The sequence below is a fragment of the Tenrec ecaudatus genome, chromosome X (genome assembly GCF_050624435.1).
Source record: "Tenrec ecaudatus isolate mTenEca1 chromosome X, mTenEca1.hap1, whole genome shotgun sequence".
Taxonomy (NCBI): Eukaryota; Metazoa; Chordata; class Mammalia; order Afrosoricida; family Tenrecidae; genus Tenrec; species Tenrec ecaudatus.
In genome coordinates this window covers 5,928,497-5,944,784 of record NC_134548.1, presented here as the reverse complement: position 1 = coordinate 5,944,784, position 16,288 = coordinate 5,928,497, and the positions used below count along the sequence as shown (strand labels likewise).

Genomic DNA, 16,288 nt, shown 5'->3' with positions numbered 1-16,288 from the left:
AAAACCAAATATTATAATGAAATGTACAAGGACCAAAACCAATGGTTCTCAACCTGTGGGTCACGACCCCTTTGGGGGGCTCGAACGACCCTTTCACAGGGCTCACCCGCTTCATAACAGTAGCAAAATGACAATGATGAAGTAGCAACGAAAATAATTTTATGGTTGGGGGTGGCATCACAACACGGGGAACCGTATGAAAGGGTCGCAGCATTAAGACGGCTGAGAACCACTGACCTAGACTGAGAAAATCAAAGGGGAAGAACAGGTGCAGCATATCTGAAACTGAAAGAACGCAAGAAAAATTCCAAGCCTCGCACTGCAATTTTGAAAGATTCTAGAGGCAAAATATTGAATGATGCAGGAAGCCTCAAGAGAATACAGAGTCACTGACCGACAAATAACTCGTCACTAGTCCACCATCTCAGGAGGGAGCATAGGAGCAAAACCAACAGTGCTGAAGGAAGAAGTGCAAACTGCACTGAATGCATGAGCCAAAAGCAAGACTCCAGGAACGGAGAGAATATCCATGGAAATGCTTCAGAAAGCGGAAGAAGCATTGGAAGCATTCCCTTGTCCAGGCCAGGACATTTGGAAGACAGCTATCTAGCCAAGTGACTGGAAGAGACCCATATTTGTGCCCATTCCAAAGAAAGGCAATGCAACAGAATGCTCGGTCGACAGCACAATGCCATTGATATCGCACACAAGTCAAGTTTTGCTTAAGATCACCCAACAGCAGGGAACTGCAAGAAGTTCAGGCTGGATTCAGAGCAGACCATGGAACAAGGGATATTATTGCTGGTGTCAGATGGATCTTGACTCAAAATACCAGAAATATGTTAATTTGTGTTTTATTGACTATGCAAAGGCATTAGACTGTGTGAATCATAATAAACTGTGGATAATCTTAAGAAGAACGAGAATTCTGGAATAGTTCATTGTACTCATTTAAAAGTTGTACATGGATCAAGAGGCAGTTGTGCTTCATGGTTTAAAATCAGGAAAGGTAGAAGCAACAAAGCCCACATGGAAGAAGTACACCAGCCTGTGTGATCCTGAGGTGTTGATGGGATCGGTATCAGGTATCAAACACCCAGAACAAAAAAAATCCTATCAATGTCCATGGGGGGAGTGCCGAGTTGAGAGCCAAAGCCCATCTGTTGACAATTGGACATGTCCTTACAGCAGGGTCACAAGGAAGAGATGATACAGTCAGGGTGCAGTATAGCACTGACAAAACATACCACTTTCCTCTATTTCATAACCTCAATTGTACCTTACAAATCCGGCTAGACCAGAGCATGTACATGGGTACAGATAAGAGTTGGAAACACAAGGAATCCAGAACAGATAAAGCCCTCAGGACCAATAATGAGAGTAGCAAGACCAGGAGGGTGAGGGGAAGGTGGGAGGAGAAAGGGGAAACGGATCACAAGGATCTACATATAACCCCCCTCACAGGGGGCCAGACAACAGAAAAGTGGGTGAAGGGAGACAGAGGTTGGTTTAAGACATGAAAAAATAATAATAATTTATAAAGTTTCAAGGGTTCAGGAGGGAGGGAGGGGAAGGGAGGGGAGGGGAGAGGGACAAATGAGCTGATACCAAGGGCTCAAGTAGAAAGAAAATGTTTTGAAAATGATGACGGCAACATATGTATAAATGTGCTTGACACAATGGATAGATGCATGGATTGTGATAAGAGCTGTAAGAGCCCCCGATAAAATGATTTTTTTTAAATCAGGAAAGGTGTACATCAGGGTTTTATTCTCTCACCATACTGCTTCAATCTCTAAAGGTGCTGGATTGTAAGACAAAGAGTGCGACATCAGGGTAGGAGAAGGTTTATTAACAACCTGCGAAATGCAGATGACACAATCTTGCGGGTGAAAGTAAGGACAACCTGAAGCACTTGCTGATGAAGATCAAGGATTGCAGTGGTCAGTATGGATTACAACTCAATGTAATGTGGACCAAAATCCTCACAACTGGACCAATAGGTAACATCATGATAAATGGAGAAAAGAGTGAAGTGGTCGAGGATATTTTTTAATGCTTGCATTGACAATCAATGTACATGGAAGTAACAGTCAAGAGATCACAAGACGTATTGCATAAGGTAAGTCTACTGCGCAAGCCCTTTTTAGAGGACTGAAGAGCAAGGATGTTTCTTTGAAGTCTAAGGAGTGTCTGAGCCAAGCCATGGTATTCTCCACTGCATCATATGCATGGGAAAGTTGGGCATTGAATAAGGAAGACCATAGAAGAATCAGTGCGTTTGAACAGGGGTGCTGGAGAAGAATCTCGAACGTACCATGGACTGCTAAAAGGACAAACTGATCTGTCTTGGAAGAAGGAAGGCCAGAGTGCTCCTGAGAAGCCAGGATGGCAAGAATTTGCCTTACATACTGGTACTTTGGACATATTGTCCGGAGAGACCAGTCCCTGGAGAAGGACATCATGTTTGCTAGAGTGGAGGGGCATCGAAAAAGAGGAAGGCCTCCGATGAGCCGGATGGACACCAAGGCTGCAGCAAGGATCTCAGGCACAGGAAAAATGGTGAGGAGGGTGCAGGGCCGGGCAGTGTTTACTTTGGATGTACATAGGGTCGCTATGGGGGTAGGAACTGACTCGATGGCACCTAAACATGACGATGCCCACAATGTTACCAAGCATGTTGTACCTTTCCAGGGGCTGGTCTCTCCCATAACTTTCATGGGCCTTTTCTTTTCGGTGAAAATATGCACAACAATATATACACCCCATCAACAATTTCTAAATGCACAATTCGGTGACATGGGTGACATGCTTCAAGTTGTGCAACTTTTTCTAAACGATTTCCTCACCTTTAACACAAATTGACTTGCTCCTGAGCTTCTCATTTAGCCTTTCGAGTGACTGGTCTCTATTCGCTCCCATCTTGATAATTCTTTCCAAGAGTATAACGCTAACTGGGGGCATCTCTTCTAGTTAACTATTATTTGGTGCAAAGGTGAACTTTCATAGACTTTGAATTGCACACATGCAAATGCATGTCAAGAATAGACCACTTTCATTTCAATGCCACCAATGGACCAGTCAGTCACCAAGCCGATTCACCTGTCATGTGACATTCACATCTCAAAGCAGCATGCTGAGAGCACAGGGCAGGTATAACGCTGGACTCCCAATTATGGGTCAGTGGAAATAAGTTAGACCCTTGACCAGATGGACTGACCACAATGGTCTCAGACAAAAGGAACAATTGTAAGGATGGTGCAGGACCAGGCATTGGTGTAATCCTTTGCATATAGAGTCTGAATTGACACCTAACCTCAAAACCCGTTTTTCAGACCCTCAAAGGAATCATGTAGTGGCCCGTGGGAGTGCCCTGTGTAGGATCAGTCCTGATGTTGTATCGTGCTCCCTTGATGGCTCACCCTTCCACTGGCCAGGTCCAACACACAAGGCCCAGGCTTCTCCCTGGTATGCCCTCCAGCCCCCTGCCCAATCAGAACTCCCTGGAATCTGCTGCACAGCACTTGTTGATGTAAACCCAAGTAATTGGCCCAAACTCACCCCGAACTTCTGTGAGGAGAGAGGGCATACTGGTCTGGGAAAGCCTAGCATGCGACGCTCTAGGGATACAAGGCCCATTACAGCAGAACTAAAGTTTTCCCCACGTGATCTCAACCAAGCCCCTGCCTTTCATCACACATCATTGCAAAGGATGGCATGACCATTTCCAACTATGCTCGTTTACCACGCTTCTGGAAGTCTCAATGTTCTCTTCGTAGACGGGGCAGGAGCCTTGGCAATGCCATCGTTAAGAACGTCTGTTTCCCGAAAGACTATAGCCTTGGAAACCTATGAGGCAGTGCGACTCTGTCCTACAGGGTAGTTATGTGTTGGAATCCACTCAATGGTAACGGGTTTGAGTTTGGGGGTTTTGCTTGTATTATTTTGTGGTTTTAGAAATAATAATAGTATTTACCACTTAGACGGCCTGTGGAGGGGCCCAGATGGTACAGGGATTATGCATTGGGCTGCTAACTACAAGGTCAGCAGTTTGAAGCCACCAACTACTCCTCTGGAGAAAGATAGGGCTTTCTACTCCTATAAAGAGTTACAGTCTCAGAAACTCACAGGGGGCCATTTCCCCCTGTCATATAGGGTCGCTATGAATCAACAATCGAGTGACTGTTTTTTGCTCATATATCGATACTAGATTGGTAATTTTTTCAAAGAGTATAATGCTTAATGTGGGCATCTCTTCTAGTTAGGATCCTGCTGATAATTTCTGGGCAGGAAAAAGCTATCTGGTGAGAGTGGCTGGTGGTGGGTGAACTGAAAAGCAGGAATTCCATAACGCCATGTGCCTCAAGCCACGAGTGTCAGCAAGGACGCTTGCTTCTAAATGTCACCAAATCCATGCCTCCAAATGTGCACTTTCTGCTTTTGGACATCATCAATCCGAAAGCAACAAGATGACCACCAACCACAAGACTCCAACTCCTCCGGCCCTATCAAGGGGTTATGTTACTGCCCAGCTTCGGGGAGCCTTATCTTTCTCCCTCGGGGTGCCTGGTGGGTTTGAACTGCCACGCTTGCTGTTAGCAGCCTAATGCCTAACCTATCGAGCCAGCAGGACTCCTCAAAAGATGCCTAAAGTCACCAATTTCCTCGGAGGGAATAGAGAAAATACGTTTCAATAAACCTATGAAACGAAGTACAGAGCAGGTCCAGATAGTTTTATAATTGAAGTCTCCCCAACTTATTCCCTCAAGCCAAGAAAAAGATGGCAAATGTGTTGCATGGAAAGTAACATTGATCCCTGACCTAGCAAAGATTTCCCTAAGGTCAAGTACATTGTGTTTTTGGTGCAAAATATATAAATAACACACCAGCAAACTGAATTCAAATCAAAGTAAAAGATATGTATAAAGAGACTTCAACAGGTTCACGGAAAACTTCCATTACCTTTTCACTGCATTTTTTCCATGAGCTTTTATGTTTTATTTTTAGTAGTTTTTAATATAATATCCATGTATCATACACTCCCACAGTTAAATCACGTTTTTAAAGAATTGTATATACATTATTACAATCAGTTCAAATGCTTCCACCTCCGTATCCATGAACATTTAGAAGCTCCCTCGTATTCTGACCAAATGGAGTTTATTTCATGAAAGCAAGAGAAAATCCCTTAATGTGATCAATCATATTTTTAGAGCTAAGAGAAAATTGCATGATCATGCCCACAGATGCAGAAAAGGAACCCGAAACCATACCCATTCATGTTCATATAATGGTGTGATGTCTGTGTGTCTGTGTGTGTGTGTGTGTGTGTGTGAGAGAGAGAGAGAGAGAGAGAGAGAGAGAGAGAGAGAGAGAGAGAGAGACAGAGAGAGAGAGAGAGAGAGACAGAGAGAGAGAGAGAGAGAGAAAGGGAGAGAGACAGAGAGAGAGAGAGAGAGAGAGAGAGAGAGAGAGAGAGAGAGAGAGAGAAAGGGAGAGAGACAGAGAGAGAGAGAGAGAGAGAGAGCGAGAAAGAGAGAGCTTGAGATTCATCGCCACCCCGCCCCAACATCGACATCACATTTCATGGAGAATCCTAGCTTTTTCAATAAAATCAGGGGAAAGATAAATAGCTGTGCAGGAAAGAATTAACCTTGCCCAAAGAGCGGCCTGGCCTCTGCCCTGAGCCACTGCCAAGTGATCTCCAGGCTCTTGGAATGTGATGCCCGATAGGAATGTCTTTGTTTGCCTGGGTCCTTCTTCACCAGGTCAGGCCAACCATGTGATTTATGGTGGGGCCTTTGGCCATTGGGTATCATTTCTATCTCCAGAGGGACTGGAGATGAAAGGTCAACCACGCGGGCAGGATGGAATCAAGCCCCAATAAAAACTCTGTGCGCCAAGGCTTGGGTGAGCTCTCTTGGTTGGCAAACTCTAGTTCTAGTTACACATCAATAACAGAAGGAGAACACTATCCTGACTCCATGGGGAGAAGACAAGTGTTAGTAGTGCTATAGCCAGGGTCCTCCTGGACTCTACTGGCTTTGGATTATACCAGGTCCCCCTAAAAAGATATGCTGAAGTCCTACCACCTGTACATGAGAATGTAACCTTGTTTGGATATAGGGTATTTCTTTGAAGATTCTATCACTGGTTCCATGTCCTTTTCTGAGTCCAGCCTGAACTTCTGGCAGTGAGTGCCCTGTCAGTGTGCTGATGCAAATGTTGTTGGATGATCTTAAGCAAAATTTTACTTGCTAGTGATATCAATGATATCGTTCTAGGGTTTGAACAGTCTGTTGAGTCACCTTTCTTTGGATTTGGCACAGATATGGGTCTCTTCCAGTCACTGGACCAGGTAGCTGTCTTCCAAATTTCCTAGCATAGATGAGTGAGTGTTTCCAGTGCTTCTTCAGCTTTCTGAGGCATTTCGATGGGAATTCCGTCAATTTCTTAAATGATAAGGCATGATAGAATTAGAGTATCATCATTTGACAATACCTAATGTATAGATCTATGAATGGTTTTAAGGAGCCCTGGTGGTTCAATGATTAAGAACTCAGCAGCTCACTGCAAGGTTGGGGGTTCAAGCTCACCAGTGGCTCCACCTGGGGATCTACTGTAGTGATGATCTCTATATATTATCTATATAGTCTCGCTATAAACTATATAGTAAATAATAATAATTTATAAATTATCAAGGGCTCGTGAGGGAGGGGGACAGGGAGGGAGGGATAAAAAGAAGGAGCTGCTACCAAGAGCTCCAGTAGAAAGAAAATGTTTTGAGAATGGTGATAGCAACAAATGTACAAATGTGCTTGACACAATGGATGGATGTATGGATTGTGATAAGAGTTGTACGAGCCCCCAATAAAATGATTTCAAACAAAAAAAAATCTCTGCCTAGGAAATCCTATGGGACCATTAGAGACCGACCCCCTGGGACACTGAGTGGGAATCAACAGAACAGCACAAAACAATGATTTTCAACCATTGCTAACATCACAGATACATTATAAGCCTCCAGAAGGGTGACAGAATGAAATAGTTATGTCACCTGTTACCCCCTACCCCTAATAGAACTGTAATTTAATGAAGCTTCTAGACCCAGCTACTAATGTATAGGACTAAAGCTCAGAGAAACGTGTTTAACTATGCCAGGGGGATAGTACAATTAGAAAAGGTCAGATTGTGACATACAAACTCATTTCTTCCTCCAACAAATACAAGGATGTAGATGTGGAATGGAGGGGGAAACTTATACATTCTATAGATTGAAAACTGCAGACATAAGAGCAAAGAGGTACCACTTCGCATTCACTGAATAAAAACCCATCGTTGTCTATGGATACCTGTCCCCGGAGACCACATGTTACACAATAGAATGGCTCCAGTGAGGGGTTTGTGTTACAATCTTTAGGAAAGCAGTTCACCAGGCCTTCCAAGCTACTGAATAGGTTCAAACCGCCATACTTTAGGTTAGCCATTGGTTGCACACTGCAAATCACACTATCCACCTGATAGGATGGCTACAATAAAAAAAGACCGATAATATCAAGAGTTGCTAAGGATGTGGAGCGCTAGGGACCTTCATACACTTCTAGTGGGTATGGAAAATGGTACAAGTGCCTTGGAACAATCTGGCAGTGTCCCCAAGTGTATCATATGACTCAGCAATGTCACTCCTAGATGTACGTACATCCAAGAGAAATTAACAGCTTCTGCATTTAAAAAATACACAAATGCTCCTAGTGGCATTAATTACGATAGTCCAAAAGTGGAAGCAAGCCATGTGTATGTCAACTCATGGGATCGGATTAATAAAATGCATACTTATGCAATAGAATATTGTTGTTAGGGTGGTGGTGTGAAATTTCTTAATGTGGCTCTTCTATCCAAGTCTCTGTAACTCTCACCAAATGATTGGATGAAACTATGCAAACAGGGTATGTGTAGCACTAATAAAAAGGGATGGGTTCGTTTTCATTACTGCCCTCCAGGCTGTAAGGATTAACCGTCTTTGAAAGAGCAGAGAAGAGAGAGAAACCTAAGCACCTTGGATGAGCACTTCATGATCTCTGTCTAGGGTGCAGGTGTCAAGTATCAAAAGATCAAAAACAATTCTATCGATGTGATTGAGGAACCAAAGCCCATCTGTAGACAATTGGGCATCCCTCCCCTCAGAAGGGTTACAAAGAAGGGACAATTCAACCAGGGTGCAGTTCAGAGGTTCTCAACCTATGGGTCGGGACCCCTTTGGGGGTGCAACGACCCTTTCACAGGGGTCGCCCGATTCCTAACAGTAGCAAAATTACAGTGATGAAGTATCAATGAAAATAACTTTATAATTGGGGGTCACCATAACATGAGGGACTGTATTAAAGGGTCACGGCATTAGGAAGGTTGAGAACCACTGCTCTAGTTCCTGAATGCTTCCTCATCCCCCGTTCCCCATGCCCCTTCCATGACCCAGTTCTACCTGATAAATCTGGCTAGACAGGAGTACACACACGGGTAGATAAGAGTTCTCAACACATGAAATTGAGGACAGATGAAACCCTCAGGCACAGTAGTTGTAGTAGTGATATCATGAGGGTAGGGGAATAGTGGAGGTGGGGGTGGGTGGGAAGGGGGGGTCAAGGGGGAACCCACCACAAAGTTGGATAGCTCACACCCCAGGGGGATGAAAACAGAAATGTAGGTGAAGGGAGAAAATGGACAGTGTAAGACACAAAATAACAACAATAAATAATTGATCAAGGATTCACGAGGGTGGGAGGGAGGGAGGGGAAAAAGAGGAGCTGATACCAAGGGTTCAAGTAGAAAGAGAACATTTTGGAAATGTTAATGGCAACATCTGTACAAGTGTGCTTAATACAATTGAATGATGGTTTGTCATAAGATTTGTAAGAATCCCCAAATAAAATGAGTTTAAAAAAATGTCGTTGTCCAAGTGGTTGAGTCCATCAAGACCAAATGCATCAGACGTCAGCATGGAAACTCAGAGAAGCAGCACTGAGACAATAGAGTCCCTTCTCACCTTGCCCAAGACTATAGAACTGTGAGACCGAGTGGCAGGCCACCTTCCTGGCCCATGGAGGCAATAGGACCTTGGCTGATAGACTTGGTTGCTGGCTAAGAAGACCAAGGACTGTACCCTTACTCTTTGTTGATCCTGACTTGTGGTTGGTAACCTATTACCTTCCCTCACAATTGTGAGCAGTCTATAAGTTGTGTGTGGCCATTGCAATGAATTGTTGAAACTCACACAGATGTAGTGTGGCGTGGTGTTAGAATAAGCAAAGGATGGATCCTACAGGCTTGTCTGACCTCTGCCTCATGGCCATAGGGAAGCCAGAGATTAGCTATGACTCTCCATGGCCTTATATCACAATAGGTCCGAATGAGTCCGTTCTGACTTACAGCCCCCCTATACACAGTGCTCAATCCTGCACCAGCCACACAATCAATGTCATGTTTGAGTCCATCATTGCAGCCACAGTATCTGTCCATCTTGTCCTGGCACTCTATCTCACCATGTTCTGCTGCTGGAATATTGGGATATTAATCAGCCATAAACAAGAACTGACTGTACATGCTACAATATGGAGAAATCTTGAGAGCACTGTGCTAAAGGAAAGAAGCCAGATACAACAGGCCACATAGCATGACTCTATTTATTTAAAATCGTTTTATTGGGGACTCATACAACTCCTATCACAATCCATACATACATAAATTGTATAAAGCACATTTGTACATTTGTTACCCTCATCATTCTCAAGACATTAGCTCTCCACATAAGCCCCTGGCATCAGGTCCTCATTTCCCCCCCTCCCTCCCCGCTCCCCACTCCCTCCTGAACCCTTGATAATTTATAAATTATTTTGTCATATCTTACACTGACATCTCCCTTCACCCACTTCTCTATTGTCTGTCCCTCAGGGAGGAGGTTACATGTAGATCCCTGTAATCGGTTCCCCCTTTCTACCCCACCCTCCAGGTATCGCCACTCTCACCACTGCTCCTGAGGGGATCATCTGACCTGGATTCCCTGTGTTTCCAGTTCCTGTCTGTACCAGTGTACATCCTCTAGTCTACCCAGATTTGTAAGGTAGAATTGGGATCATGATAGTGGGGTGGGGAGGAAGCATTTAGGAACTAGAGGAAACTTGTATGTTTCATCATTGCAATACTGTACCGTGACTGACTCGTCTCCTCCCCACGACCATTCAGTAAAGGGATGTCCAGTTGCCTACAGATGGGCTTTGGGTCCCCACTCTGCACGCCCCCTCATTCACAATGATAAGGTTTTTTGTTCTTTGATGCCTGATACCTGATCCCTTTGACACCTTGTGATAACACAGGCTGGTGTGCTTCTTCCATGTGGGCTTTGTTGCTTCTGAGCTGGATGACCGCTTGTTTACCTGCAAGTCTTTAAGACCCCAGACACGAAAGCTTTTCATAGCCAGGCATCATCAGCTTTCTTCACCACATTTGCTTATGCACCCATTTGGTATGACTCTATATGAAATATCTAGAATAGGCAAATTCATAGAAAGTAGATTGGTACCGGGAGCTCAGGGGAGGCTGTGTCATCAGTATCGTAATTTGAGGTAATAAAAGTCTAAAATGGAATGTAATATTTGCCCAATTCTCTAAATCTAACCACCACTGCGTTGAAGTATATGACCTGTGAAGTACATCTCAAAACTCTTAAAAAATGTCACAACTGGAAAGCTAAACTCTGAATATTTAATATTAAGGAATTAAGAGTATTGTGAATGTTTATTAGTCCCTTCCTGTCAGCAGTACATACTGAAATCTTGGCAGAGTCAATGCTATGATATATGGGATTGGTGAGGAAGAAGTAGATGGTATCATAGACGAAACACGATTGGCCTTGTCTCATCTAGGTTGAACTGGGTGGGAAGTCCATGAGTTCATTGTTTTATTCCACTTTCACATTAAAAATCTATTTAAAAATTTCAAAACCTTGAGAAAAAAATTAAAACATATACCCACTTTGCTTTTAAGGCAGGTTAGTTTAATTTTATAGAAGAAATACTTTCAAACAATACAAATGACGTAATTAAAGAACAGTGACAAAAACAGAGATGAATACTGATTATAAAATTTTCCCACAACAGAATTCTTGATTTTAGGGGTTATTATGAAATCTGGACAAATCACTGATCAGATAAAGTAAAAAGCAACTTTCCTTTTACAACGTATAGTACTTTAAAAAGAATTTTTTAAAATTCTGATTTGAGAGACATTTTCCAGAGCAAATTGGTTTATCATCAACAATTCATACACATTTTGATTCACGACATTGATTGCAGTCCCCACCAATGTAACAGCACTCTCCCACATCCTCAGTGTGTGTGGTTTCCATCCCTTCCTGCCTCTCCCATCCCTTCCTGCCTCCTGTGACGGCAGATCATTGAGCCGCAAGGAGCATAAGCACTACTTGTAAAGAAGAACCTTAGTGGCAGAATTCTGATCATTTCCTGCTTAAACATGGCAGGGGTTTTCTCATTAGAAAGCATGGCCTATATGTAAATTTAAACATTAGATTAAAATAACCTTAACATACCAGAAGTTAGTTTTTTCGGACATGTGGGACATTCCTAATCAGATGTTGCAAAATCAAGCCACACAGGAGAAGCGAATTAGGGTGGTTCACGCCCCCTTGACTGCTTGGCCCAGCCTCGCACATTGCCTGCCTTTTCAGCAAAGACAGCGAACACCCTTCCCTCCGTTTTCTCTTTCCTCACGATGGCCCGGTTTAGCTGTGAAAGCCAACACATACAGTGCTCAGGAAAACAGAAAGGTGGCAAACGCACAAGCTCAACGGAAAGACACTGAAACGCTGGGGCTACATTTTCCCACCTGTGATATGGTGAAGGTGAGATTGTTTTTTAATGGGGAGAAAAAAAGACATCTTGGGTGGGTGAGGGGAAGCACTCCAAACAGAAATCTGCATAAACTAGGGCAGTGAAATTTATTTTAAAATACTTGGCACGCTAAGTTTTCCCCCTACTGCTGCTTACTATAGGGTGACAGTAAAGTTGCCTCAACCTCTGTGGAAAGAGCTACATGCGGCAGCCACTATGAGGAAGACCATAGGCAAGTCAAACAGAGCTCATCCGGTGAGCCATGTGCTTGAGGCAGAACTGACTAGTCCTCTGCACAATCTTCTCAAAAACAAAATCTGACTCAGAGCCACCCTACAGGACAGAGTAGAACCCCTGTGGGTTTCTGAGACAGTAATGCTTTATGGGAGTAGAAAGCCTCATCTTCCTCCTGCAGAGCAGCTTGTGGTTCCAAACTGCTGACCTTTCGGTTAGCAGCCCAATTTATAATCCACATGTCACCAGGGCTCCTTACATTCTGAAAGTCTGTTTAAAAGGATCGAGAACTCTTCTCATTGTCTTCACTGTTCAGCAATGTTATCTCTTGACGGGCAATTTGGCTAAGAACTGATGCTTGCTTTGTGAGTTTGTCTCCATCTCTGTTGTGGGTAGGTATAACAACAACAACAAAAAAAGGCAAGACTAAAATCAGGAATATATAGCAAGAGATGACAACCATGTAAAATATAAAGTTTTCAGTCTTACCACCACTGACAAAGTCCATTGTCCGTGACAGGTCGTGTGTCAATGAAATGCTTTTATAAAAATCATTTGTAATAAATGTAAAAAGGAAGGCTGGTTACACAAGGGGGGAGGTTACATAGTAGCTTGACGAGAGAGACCCTGATTGAAAATGACATTTCCAAAGGGAGGGAAAGCAAGATATAGGATGAGAGAGTAGTTTTCTTTTACATTTTACGTGCTCCGCCTCATTTTCCCATCAAGCCTCCTAAAGGAGAGTCCAATTCAGATATAGTAAAAATCAGCCAAGAGTTCTATAACTTGGTATTTATGTAAAGGTGTATTTTTTACTACACTATTTTCCCCCATGAGCTAATTTTAAGAGTGCTTGAGAAATATTGGGTGGATTCCAGTATGGGGGTAAGGAGACATTCAGATTTAAACTCAACTCTCTCCGGTAATAAATGTCTCATGGCGTAACTCGAGTCACTCATACATCAAGCATCTTCAAAGGTTATAACGTCTGTGTTTGAACTGCTATATTCAGCAGTGATTTCACTGAAAATGCACGTTCCCAGTTCTTTTCACTTTCCTTCATGGTGACATAGGGGTTCCTCTGCCACCTGGCACATTTGTTGCAATGAGGTGGCAGACTCAAAAGGAAGGCAGGGCATTGTCTGAGGAGCGAATGCGCTGATTAGACAGCCCACATGGAGAGGCAGGAGACAAGCCTGGGTGGGCTGAGACTCTGGCATCTGCTCTAGACTCATGGTAAGCTCAGAAAGAGGCACAAGGCGACACAGAAACAAAAAGCTGTTAGTAGTGCCCAGCACAAATACAAGGCTGAGCTCTGCAATGCATACACAGCATTTGCATTGCGATTACGACACAGCTGCTGGTATTGGAACATAACACACAGAGCGTGAAAGCATACAATATACATGATGACTACACATGGGCGAAATGACCCCAAGGACACACTGAGCACATTGCGCTGGGATTTCAGGTGTCAGAAACCAAACCAGCCCCCAAGCTCCATTCTACTGCATGACACATACCGAAGAACAAATTTTCAGTCTTAAAATATATCTTAAAGTCAGGATTTTCCTTCAAGGAAAAAAAAGTACTATAAATAAATTACAATACAGTGAATTTGCCTGCACTCACTTCGTTTCTGTCTTCCAGCCTTTAAGTCAAATAAAACAGCGTAAAAACTGTACACTCTTAACATGATCATTGATCTTTTATAAAATAACGTGTCTTCAGAGATGTCAATTTCACAACAAGGAAAAACCAAGCCCTGTTGCCGTCACTATTATAAAATATATATGTATAGATATCAGTGTGTGTGTGTTTTTTGTTTTGTTTTTTTTGTTTTTTACAAAATGTGTATATTAATAGCTTTGCACGAACACTTTAAAGATAAATTTAGCTAGTATAAGAACTTCATGGAAATAAAACAGGCAGATAAATATTTCCTGTGTACAAGGCACTACATCAAACGTCGTCGGCTGGCAGAGGAAGTATGTTAATCCTCGGTCTTGTGAAAAAGGCCATCTTCTCCCTAGAGTGTGTGTATGGGGGTGGGGGGTGGGGGGAGGGGAGGGAAAAAAAGACAGGTTAGAAAATGACCAAAATTCATTGAGGCTGGCATTGAGGATCTCATATCCATCACAAAACTTCGTATATAGAGAATGAACGGAACTTGAACCCCCATAATTTTAACATATGGTGTGGAGACCGATTCTCAGCATTTGACTTTAAGTTCCCCCACTCCCTTGCTTTATCGCCGGTGCCGAGCACAGTGCCTGTTAGGTTGGAGTTACTCGGGCAACAGCGGCTTCACTAATAAATGAATGAATAAAGGAATAGAGAGTCCTAAATCATAATGGAAGGAAGCGAGTGGGCGCAGTTCATAGGATTTTAGGTGGGTCTGAAGGACCGATCCCTGCTACAATGTGGTGGGACCTTGCCAACCTTGTGCGGAGTGGAAGAAGCAGTCACGGAAGACCACACAGGGCCTGCTTCCATTTCTGTGGAAGCCCTAGAGATAGAAATAGACCAGGAGTTGCCAGGGGCTGGGGTTTCGAAGAAATAGAGGCCATTGCTAATGGGCATGGGCTTTCCCTTTGCGGGGATGAAAATATTTTGAAGCTAATTCACGGTGATGGGTGCCCAATACTGAATCTCCTAAATGCCGCTGAACTGCTCAGTTTACCATGGTTGATGTCATGTTATGTGAATTTCACCTCAATCTGCGGGGGGGGGGGGGGGCGGCGGGATGGGGTGAAGGCCCACAGGAGTACATACGTAACTCTATACCTATATGTAGGAGTGCTGGGAATGTTATATCTGGCACGTTCAGTTGGTGGCAAGCCATTAGACTGTATGCGCGGGAAACACACACTTTTTTACACGGATAGCATACATTTGTAGTAAAAAAACTGAAACTTTTTCGTTAACTAAAAAGCACATGTGACACATACATGTATGTTTGTAAGTGATGGTGTTATTTCCAGTTGCAGACATTTGGAAAGAAGCAGCAGTGTATTATAAAGTAGTTAAGGCAATTAGATCTGCTTGGAAAAAAAGATAGAAAACTGCGGAGGGGAAAACAATCAGAAGAAAATGCCACAGTTGATTACTTTTCATATTACGACTCATCCTGTTTGGTTTTTTCCTCTCAATGCTTACGCTATTTTTTTTCTGATAACAACAAAGATGCAAGTGACACCCAGCCCCGTTCCCTTGTGTCTGTACCTAAAAGTCTGCACTTGGATGGGCTGTTTGTGGTTCTGCCCTCGCAGCTGGTAGATCTCTTTGGAGGCTTTCTTCAGCATCTTCTCGGCTGCCTGCTCCTGATGGTGCTCCAGTTTGGTCTGTCTTGTCTGGAACAGGAATATTTGATTAACGGGGATCCCACTGCTCTTTGTAGGGTGGGCGAATGAAATCACTTCCCATCTTCGGAGACGAGGAAGGATTTAACTGTACTGGAACCCCAAAGGTGGACAGACAGAACATAGTGTCGATGGCAAGCACTGAAATTACGCCCCTTTTCAAACATCTGATACCTATCTTATCACTAACTTTACTATCATGATCTCAAGGAGTTCTGATGCTGTAGTGGGTTAGCTGCTAACCGCAAGGTCTATGGTTCAAATCCACCAGCTGCTCGGCAGGAGACAGATGGAGCGTCCTGCTCCTGTAAGGACGTGCAGCTTTGGAGACCCACAGGGGCAGTTCTCTTCTGTCCTGTAAGGTTGCACAGGCGGGCATGCCTCAACGACAGTGCGTGATTGTGCCTGAGAGCATCACCATGGAGCTTTTGGTTCAAACATTATGGCACTTTATCAAGTGGACAACTTTCCTTGCCTTGGAAAGAGGTCCACAATGTAGCCACAAGTGGTGGTGCTTTTATTTGGTCAGTGTTTCTCTTTCCAGCAGCCCTGGCAGTGCAATGGTTAATGCAATTTTCCAGTAACAGAAAGGTTGGTGGTTTGAAGCCACCAATCGCTCCAGGGGAAAAAGATGTGGCAGTGTGTTGATGTCAAGATTCCTCACTTGGGAAACCAGACAGGGCAGGTCTACTCAGTCCTATAATCTTGTTATGTGTCAGAAACAACTCTATAGCACTGAGTTTGGGTCTTCTCCTTTGACACTCAGCAGAGTACGATCACACTGTCTGCTTT

At 43.6% G+C, this 16,288-nt stretch overlaps 1 protein-coding gene across 2 annotated transcripts in view; it reads right to left on the bottom strand.

Moving 5' to 3' along the window:
• Positions 1 to 13,948: 13,948 nt before the first annotated feature.
• WWC3 (WWC family member 3) overlaps positions 13,949 to 16,288 on the bottom strand; it is a 106,939-nt gene continuing 104,599 nt past the window's right edge. For both annotated transcript variants that reach the window (XM_075539695.1, XM_075539696.1), the window contains exons 22-23: positions 15,360 to 15,487; positions 13,949 to 14,163 (exon numbers count right to left, since the gene is read on the bottom strand). In XM_075539695.1, coding sequence (XP_075395810.1) covers positions 14,097 to 14,163; positions 15,360 to 15,487 — 195 coding nt within the window. In that variant the 3' untranslated portion in view covers positions 13,949 to 14,096. The remainder of the gene's footprint in view (positions 14,164 to 15,359; positions 15,488 to 16,288) is intronic.